The sequence below is a fragment of the Callorhinus ursinus genome, unplaced genomic scaffold (assembly GCF_003265705.2).
Source record: "Callorhinus ursinus isolate GAN/ISIS: 27379988/994484 unplaced genomic scaffold, GSC_fseal_2.0 scaffold13, whole genome shotgun sequence".
Lineage (NCBI taxonomy): Eukaryota > Metazoa > Chordata > Mammalia > Carnivora > Otariidae > Callorhinus > Callorhinus ursinus.
Genome location: NW_027397075.1, coordinates 28014117 through 28023739, shown reverse-complemented (window position 1 = coordinate 28023739; position 9623 = coordinate 28014117). Strand labels below are relative to the sequence as shown.

General features: G+C 39.4%; 1 protein-coding gene across 4 annotated transcripts in view; it reads left to right on the top strand.

Moving 5' to 3' along the window:
• NME7 (NME/NM23 family member 7) overlaps window positions 1-9623 on the top strand; it is a 311708-nt gene that overhangs the window by 5369 nt on the left and 296716 nt on the right. For 3 of the 4 annotated variants that reach the window (XM_073899978.1, XM_073899977.1, XM_025877599.2), the window contains exon 1: window positions 91-211. The exons of the other annotated variant lie outside the window; for it this stretch is intronic. In XM_073899978.1, coding sequence (XP_073756079.1) covers window positions 209-211 — 3 coding nt within the window. In that variant the 5' untranslated portion in view covers window positions 91-208. Of the gene's footprint in view, window positions 1-90; window positions 212-9623 lie in introns of those variants that run through there. 4 annotated transcript variants of the gene reach the window in all.

Below are 9623 nucleotides of genomic sequence, written 5' to 3'. Positions count from 1 at the left end.
AAGCGAAGCCATGGAGGGCCGGGTCTGTCCACGGGTGGGCGGAGCTTCAAGTGCTCCCAGCCACTAGGAACGAAGGGGCGGGGCGGTGGCCTTCCAGCACATCCGGTAGCAGGCGGGGCTCCGTTGCCGGAGTAACTGGGCGTCGTTGTAGAGGTGGTGTCTTCCTGTGGCAGAGGTACCTATTTCCCTGCGCCGAGATCCTGAGACTATGGTGAGTGCCCGGCGAGGCCAGAAGAAGGGCTTCGGCGTCCTGGTTCCGTAGCGTCCCAGGTCCTGGGGCGGAGGGACGCTCAGAGGCATCCCGGTTTCTTCCACCTTCTCCCCATTATGTTTCTCCCCTTTCCAGGGGCTGTTTCTGCAGTTTCCTTCCTCTCCCTATTTCTTGCAGCACCTTGAATTCCACTTTGGTACTGCTGAGACTTTAGAGTAATGTAACAAAGTGTAGGGGTAAACACTGGGTCTTATACCCTGAGGTGAGACGTTATTTCGAACAAACATTTTAAATGTTTGTGTTTTTCATCATTGCATTTTTTCAAGTTCTCAGCTTCACCTTAACGCGTTTAATTTAAGAGTATTGTGTTGTGTGTGTGACTGTCTCAACACTCACTCGAATCACCCTAGGTCTTGCAGTGGGTGCTCTCCTGAGCGGCAGAACACTGCTCCACACCCCGTCTGAGGGCCATGTGGTAAGAGCTGTATTTGCATCAGTTCTCTTCTAGCCAGTTGATTACCTTTATAGGTAGGTGCTTTATAACAGGAATGCCCCGACGATCTCTTGGGAGAGCTTCTGGAAAATTCACTTGCTTGAGCTTCACCCCCCAGAAATTCTGAATCAGTAGGAGTGGGGCTTGACATTTGCATTTTTAAAAAGCCTGTAGGTGATTTTAATTCACTCACTTGTTTGAGAACACCGGGGTTCTAGTTAATTCACTTAACTGGCAAATCTTTTAACCACTTGTGAGTACCGGACTGGGGGGTAGAAAGATGACTGTGGTCAGATGGGTATAGCTATGAATTTAGCAACAGAGCCCCGCCCACCACCCCTTCTTTCTCCACTGCTCCACAGCAATCCTTTCCTTGACTCCATCTGCCCTGTGCCTTTCCTGAAGAGCTCTTTTCACACTTTCCAAACCGTGCCCTTTCCTCTCCTTTTTCCTCCCTTCTAAGCAGATGCCAGAGTCTAACAGTCATTTTCTTCAACCTCAGGCCCCCAACCTACTCGTTAAAGTATATACTTTAACCCATCGTTTGGTTTTGTGTTTCTGGTATAATGAAAGTGGTGTTGAAGGCCAATCCACCTTTCCTCTAGATCTCATTTCCTCCTATCCATTGCAAGACTGTTTGCTTCTGCTTGTCTTTTTACTTTCCTGTGCTTTCAGCCTTTTTCTCCTTTTCCTGCTTCCCAGTGTTCTGGTCATACATATTGAGAAAATGAAATAAAGCACATCCTCCATGCTGTGTTTATCCAGTGATTGCCCAATCCTCCATCTCTTAGTAAACTGCTTGAAAGCACAGTATTTTCACCTGCTTCAACTGCTCCTTTCTCATCCTCAGTACTATGTTGTCTGGCTTCAATGAAGTTGCTCTTGTCTAAGTTTCTAATGGCTTTTTTGGTTCCAGTCCAGTAATTTCTTCTCAAAGTTTATTTTATTTAGCTTTTCTGCAACAGCTGAAGTTCATGAGCATTCATTCCCTACCCGCGCCCCCCCCCCCCAAAACTGGCCTTGCCTGCTTTTCAAATGCCTTTCTCTGTCTTTAATATTTTCAGTTCTTAGTCTATGCATTTTCCTGGGGTGATTTCATCCACACACATGAGTTTTACTAGTGCAGAAGCATTCATGTCTAAATTTCAGTTTTCATCTCACACCTGCTAGGGCTAACCTAGTTGCTTCCTGGACACCTCTACCTGGTTACCCAAAGGCCTCTGAAATTTGCCATGACCAAAACAATCTGCTATCATTCCACCTGGTTTCTCTAATTCCATCAAGTTAACTAATGATATCACTATATTATAACCTATAATATAGCTTTAATATTATATAACTCTAATATTATAGTTATTATGTATTACAGTATATATAACAAACCAGAAACCAGAGTTATTCTCCATTCCTTTTCTATGCCTCCTATATTCAAGTGGTCACTAGGTCCTGTTTTAGTTTAAGCTCTGCTTATTTCTTGCCCAGACTGTTGCAGTATTTCTTGCCCGGACTTTTAACAGTGTGGTATGGCAGTTCTTCAATCCATTATTTTCTCTGCCACAAGAAGGAATTTTTTAAAAAGATTTTATTTATTTGAGAGAGAGCAAGCAAGCACAAGTGGGGGAGCAGAGGGAGAGGGACAAGCAGACTTCTTTCCCGCTGAGCAGGGAGCCTGACCCTGGGATCATGACCTGAGCCAAAGGCAGACGCTTAACTGAGTCACCCAGGCACCCCAGAATGAGTTTTTTAAGACCCAAATCTTTGAGGTCACTCACCTCTTTAAAACTCTAGACTCTCCATACTCTACAGTGTAAAATTCACAGTACCTGGAATGGCAGACACGGCCCTCCATCATCTAACACTCACCTATCTAGCTTCTTTCAGCTCCTGACACTCCTTTTAGCTGCTTGTCTTTCCCTGAACATTTTAAGCAACTTCAGACTAGTGGTATGAGTGTTCCCTCTACTTTGCACATGCTGTTCCTTCTACATGAGATACCCTTATCCCCTTGTTTGCTGGCCAAATTCCTTTTGATCCTTTCATACCCAGGTTAGGTGTCTCCTCTTCTGTGATGCCTTCTCTACTCAAAGACAGTTGACTTTTTTTTTTTTTTGGTCACAACTTTACATAGTACACATCTTATTTACTTGCCACATTCAGTTGAAATTATTTATGAGTTTGTCGCTCTTAATGAACTGGGCTGGGAGAGGGCCTGATCTTTATTTTGTTCACTGCTATTGCTTACACCATATTAGGCCCTCAGATATTTGCTGAATGAAAAAGGAAGAAAATAAGAATGTGGTAAGTGCCCTGAGAGGTTACAGAGTACTTGGGCATATTGGAGGATGGAATCCTCACTTTTTAGAGTCAGGCCATCATTAAGCAAATGGAATAGAATTTCCATAGTGACAATTCAATGGCCTGAACAGTGGCATAGGGAGATGGAAAGTGACATTTGTGGAATACTGGTTTTCTTTGTGCTTGTCTTACATTTTTGTTATTTAGACTTCCCAACCACACTAAGAGCAGTGAACTCCTCCCCCTACCCTCTGCCCTGGCTGGAGTTGTATGTGATGGCTCTTTCAAATTGGGTGGTCAGTGAAGACCCCTCTGAAGAACTGACTTCTGTCTTAAGACCTGAATGATGAAGTGCAGAAATCTGGGGGAAGTGTACCAGGCAACACTAACGACAGGATCAAAGGCCCTGAGGGAGCAAAGTGGTTGGCATATTTCAGGAAGGGATCTTGGGGTTTAATGTAAAAAATAATAGAAATTCGATGGTGGGGCGGCATGGGGGCAGCAGCAGTGGGGGAAATATGGCAGAGAACAACACGAAATACAGTTAGAGTGGGAGGTGGAGGCCAGCGCCCATGTGTGTACTATAGCATGGTTTCTCAGCCTAGATTCTACCCCATTATGCAGTCATGAAATCAATTTGTTTTATGTAGCCAGCATTAAAAAAGATGACATAAAGCAAACACTATATTCATTGTATGTACTAAGGATAACTTTCACGAAACTTAAATTGTTGTGTCTTGTATGTACTGGGTTATAATATAAAATGCATTCCTTCCTGTCAGTCATGGTCCACAAAGTTCAAGATATAGTGTACTTTGAACAATGTATACTTTAAGAGGCAAAATAGTTGATCTCAAGGCGCACAGATTTCTTATTCCTCGTTTGACCTAGTGACAATCTTCCTGTGTGGCAGGAGAAGCTCTGAATTTAATGAGAGTCTAAAATTGACTAGAGCAGAATTTTCAAGTTTCTTTCTGCACCCAGATCTCTCTCCTGTGTCAGTTGCTGTCAGTCCTTTTTGAGAAAGAAGAGGCCTTTGGAAAGCCAGGGAGACATTGGTGTCCTTTCTCAGTGTTCAGTCTCACCTCTGGCATGTGTATTGTATCAAAGGCTGATGGTCTCTCTCTAAGCAGCCGAAGGTGGAATTTGTTTGCTCTGCTGGTGTGCCTTCCTGACCGCTGCAATTACATTATCTGGTCAGCTTCTGTCTGCATCTAGTTTGTTAACAGCTGTAGCTTCCAGCACCATAATTAGGTCCTGACTACAAATTCTAGACCTGCCTCTGTCTTGCGAAGCAGAGATAGGCAAATGTAGTTTAGTATATCTCACATATGTGTTGTTTAAGGTAAAGAATATGCTAGAGTCATCAATTTATTTACTTTTATGTGTAAAGAGAATAGAGGAGATAATCCCAAGATTCTTTTGACTACTAAAGAGATAGGAATGTTGTATATCTTCTAAAATAGAACATCGATTTGAATGCTGTTAACTAAGATGATCTGCTAGTATAATGTAAGGCCTTTAAAGATTATCTGCTATGTTCCCCAAGGATTAGACTAAACAAATGTCTCAAAGTTGTTGGTTTAAAAGAGACTTCAAAGAGTTTCATGATGGCTAAATATGAACAAGATTTTATTCCATGAAATGTTTTTCAGTTTCCAGCTTCATAAGTTTCTTTTAAATATGCTTACTGTTTTTATCTTTGGCATGCACTTCTTAACTCTCCAGGATTCCTTTTGTTACTTGAAGTGCTAACTTGGAAGGATGGCAACTCCAAAGCCCCAGGCAGGATTTCATTTGCTGGAACTGAATCAGAAAGTATAACGCCTAATTTAGGAAACCTGAAACCAAACAAACAGTTTTTCCCACTAAACGATTTTATTACAAATGCAGTTTGGAGCTGGTTATGTTCTTTTTAAATAGGAACCAGGAGTATTTGCAAAACTGAATAGCAATGGGTTAATATAATGCCCTAATTTTCCTTACGTGTAGCTCTTTTATCTTTTTCGGTCCTTTCCCTGCCTTTTAATTCTTCATCTTTTCTTTTTTTCCCAGCTTTATTGGGATGTAATTGACATATAGCATTGTATAAGTTTAAGGTGTATAATGTATTGATTTGATACACATATATTGCAAAATGATTACCACCTTAGCATTAATCCCTACCTGTATCACATCACGTAATTACCATTACTTTTTTTTTGATGAGAACATCTAAGATCTACTCTCTTAACAACTCCCAAGTATGTAATATGACATTGTTAACTATAATGACAGTGCTGTGCATTAGATTCCCCAGAACTTAGTCACTTCTAACTGGACATTTTTACCCTTTGACTGACATCTCCCCATTTTCCTTACCCCAGGCTCTGATAACCTCCATTCTATTCTCTGTTTCTTTGAGTTTGGCTTTTTTAGATTCTACATATAAGTGAAATTGTACAGTACTTGTCTTTGTCTGACTTAACTTCAGTTAGCATAATGACCTCAGAGTCCATCCCTGTTGTCACAAATGGCAGGATTTCCTTCTTTCTCATGGCTGAAAAATATTCCATTGTATATACACCACATTTTCCTGATGCATTCATCCACTGATGGACACTTAGGTCATTTTTATATTTTGGCTATTGTAAATACATTGAGCATGCGGGTGCATATATCTTTTGGAGTTAATATTTTCATATTTTTTAGATAAATACACAGATTTGGAACTGCTGGATCACATGGTAGTACTATTTCTAAATTTTTGAGGCATCTTCATGCTGCTTTCCACAGTGTCTGCACCATTTTACATCCGCCAGTAGTGCATGAGGGTTCCCTTTTCTCCACATCCTCCCCAACACTGGCTGCTTGGTGTCTTTTTAGACTAGCCATTCTAACAGGTGTGAGGTGATAGCTCTGGTGGTTTTGATTTTTTCCTTTTGCTGAACACCTTTTCATGTGCCTGTTGGCCATTTGTATGTTTTCTTTGGGAAAAGTCTATTTAGTTCCTCTACCCATCTTTTAATCCTATTTGTATATCTGTTACTCAGTTGTATGTATGTATATGTAACTTAGATATTAATCCCTCATTAGATGCATAATTTGTAAATATTTTCTCCCATTCTGAAGATTGCCTTATTTTGTTTCTTTAGCTGTGCAAAAGCTTTTTAGTTTGATGTAGTCCCACTTACTGATTTTTGCTTTTTTGTGTGTGCTCTTGGTGTCATATCCAAAGAACTGCTGTCCAGACCAATGTCAAGGAACTTTTCCTCTATGTTTTCTTGTGGGAGTTTTATGGTTTCAGGTTTTATGTTTAAGTCTTTAATTCATTTCAAGTTAACTTTTGTGAGTGGTGTAAGACGACCAATTTCATCCTTCATTCTTTCTTATTCACCAATTATTCATCAGTTCAAACAGGTATTAATATCGAGCACTTTTTGTGTGCCGGGCACTGGCTATACATTGATTAATAAGATTGCCCTCCCTCAGTGCCCAGAGAGTCTAGAGCCCAAATTTCTTAACTGGCATTTGAGACCTTCTTTGGCCCCTGCTTACCTTGCATACCGCATGGAACTTACTGAGAAAAATAGATATTAGAAGATAAACAGGGATAAGTTGGGTTACAAAAGAAAAACTACAAGACGAAGTCGAAATGCGTAATAAAAAAGAGTGGCTTGACCTGGCCAGGTGGTCAGGGAAAGCCTCCTTGATGGTTTAACCTTTAAATTCCGTTTTTCCTTAGTGGAGGAGACATACAATATATTAAACACATAAGTGAATGAAGCCATGAAACAAATGAATAGGTCACCTGATATGGTCTAAGCAATGTGAGGAAAATTAAACTTAGTAATGTGATAGTGGCTGGTTCCAAGAGCAGGTAGCTAGAGCTACCTTTAGGGGGGACAGTTAGAGAAGGTCCTCTTGAGGACGTGACTTTTAAATTGAAATCTCAGAAAAAAAGGAGCAGGCCAGGTAGAGACCCAGAGGACGTGCATTCTGAGCAAAGAGCCAAGTGCAGAGGCTCATTGGAGGCACGGCAGGGGGCCAGTGGGGACGGGGTACGGGGAAGGTGAGGAGGACAGGAGGGCAAAAGATCTAAGAGGCAGGCAGGAACCAGGGGCTACTGAGGCTTATGCAACTTGGGAAGGATTTTAGATTTCATTCTAAATGTCCTGGGATAATGCGTCTCATGCATTTTTCCTATTCCATCAAAATATTTTATTTTCCTTGGATCTACCTCATTTAAACTTTAACTGTATTAGTTTGGCCTTTCAGTGACAGTTTTCATCCTTTCTGTAACATTTATGATCTTACGAACTTTGGAAAATATTTTTGTATAAACTTTGGAAAATATCTGTCCAGATCTTATATTTGAAGATCAAACACTCCTGATTTCTCCTTTTATAATCGCCTTATAATAATTTAATTGCCCTTCACTGGGGTGGCTCAGTTGGTTAAGTGTCAGACTCTTGGTTTCTGCTCAGGTCGTGATCTCAGGGTCATGGGATGGAGCCCCCTATTGGGCTCTGTGCTCAGCAGGCAGTCTGCTTGAGATTCTCGTCCTCTCCCTCTGCTCCTCCCCTGCTCTTGCACCTGTTCTCTCTGTCTCTCAAATAAATAATCTTAAAAAAAATAATTGAATTGCCCTTTCTGGACCCTTTGTTTCCATAATATCTTCTCTAAGGTGTGGCAGGCGGAGTGCATGGCGTCGTCGTGTCTCCATGGGTATTATGTTTTCTGCTGTGATTTCACCTAATGTCTTTCTTGATGGTACTGGAGCATAAGACTGAAGTAGCTCGTTCTCCAGAAGTCTCTCCAACGGTTCTATTAACCTTATATCCACTTTCTTGCAAAATCTGTTTAAACTACTTCACTTCCAAAAGCTGTTGATATTTTAAGACTTTCTATTTATTAGATGTGAGAAATTGTAGGTATTAAAATGTACTGCTCAATTCAAGTTTATTTTCTGATACTAGGCACTTTGTCTAATTAAGTTGCTATTGTTACCTCTCCTGACTCATCTTATGTACTTTGCCTTCTTCACAGGCTTTATTCTTTAAAATTTATTTCCATATGCATGGATAATGGCTCCAGAGTTCTCTGATATATGTAAATTTAAATTTCATCTTATGTTTTCTGTAGTTCTTATACAGGTTACATAATGCATATGCTATATGCATTTTATCTGTTGTCAAAAATATATCCTTATATGATAACATTTGTAACATATATGTAATACATAATATATAAAATACATATAGCATATATATATTTAACTTGTATATATATCAAATATTTAACTTGTTATACTGTAGAAACATAATTTTTGGAGATTTGCAAATATGTAGAAAAATATAATTAAGTTCATCTGTAATATCACTGACTATATACAATCACTGTTAATATTTTAGTATAATATCCCAGTCACACATACGTACATATATACATGTATATATGTATATGTATATATCTTTGAAAATGTGATCCTACTGTTTATATTGTTTACAGATCTGTCTTTTTCACTTAATATGTCTTATACAATTTTCCAGATCAATTTTAGGAGCTACATTTTATTCTTTGATTTACTTTGATATAACCAATCCATTTATTTACTTGGTCTTTCAACACCATAATTAATATATTTTTACAGGCATAGCTTTACATACATCCATAATTATTTCCTTAGAATGAATTGGAAATGGGGTGCCTGGGTGGCTCAGATGGTTAAGGGTCTGCCTTCCACTCAGGTCATGATCTCCGAGTCCTGAGATCGAGCCCCATGTCGGGCTCCTGGCACAGTGGGTAGTCTGCCTCTCCTTCTCCCTCTCCCTTTGCTGCTCCCCCTGCTCATGCTCTCTCTCTTTCTCTGTATCTGTCTCAAATGAATAAATAAAATCTTAAAAAAAAAGAATAAATTAGAAATTGAATAACTGGGTGAGAGAAGCCCTGTGCATTTCTGAGTTTTCACAATATGCATTGCCAGATTACCTCAAGGAAGTTTTACCATTTGTACTCTGCTAGCAGTGTGCCGTGGTGCCTGTTTCTTACATGCATCTAACAGTGGATTCGAACTTTTAATAAAAATTTCACCTTTCTTACCCAAAAGTATATTAAGATTATAGATTATATTATGTTCTATAGATGGGAAACACTGTTAATACTTACCTAAAATATTTTTCTATAATTATCGTTTGCCATTTTTCATAAATTGTTGGAATTCTAAATTTATTACCGGTATATACTGAGGAAGATGGAGGTAACCTTTTCTAAACTATTATTCACAGATGGATTATCCAGTCCTCTCTGATGACTTATTTTGAAGAAGCAGCCTGTTATAGTACAAAGGAATGGGTGTAGAGCTAGAAACCCAAAATTTTCAATCCTATTGCAGTCTTGGTTTCAGCATGTATTTACTATGTGACTTGTAATCCTTTTGGTCAGTTGTCTTCCCTTTCATAAAATCAGAATCATAATTTCTGTTCAGAATAGCTTGAAGCAGTTTTGTGAGGATCAAATGTGTATGAAAGTAATTTATAAACTGTAATGTACTATACATATGAAATGTATTATTTTCATATTAATCAGAATGCTGTCTAATGGAACAAGCTAGGGAAAATGGAAGGAGACTAACATCTAAAACAA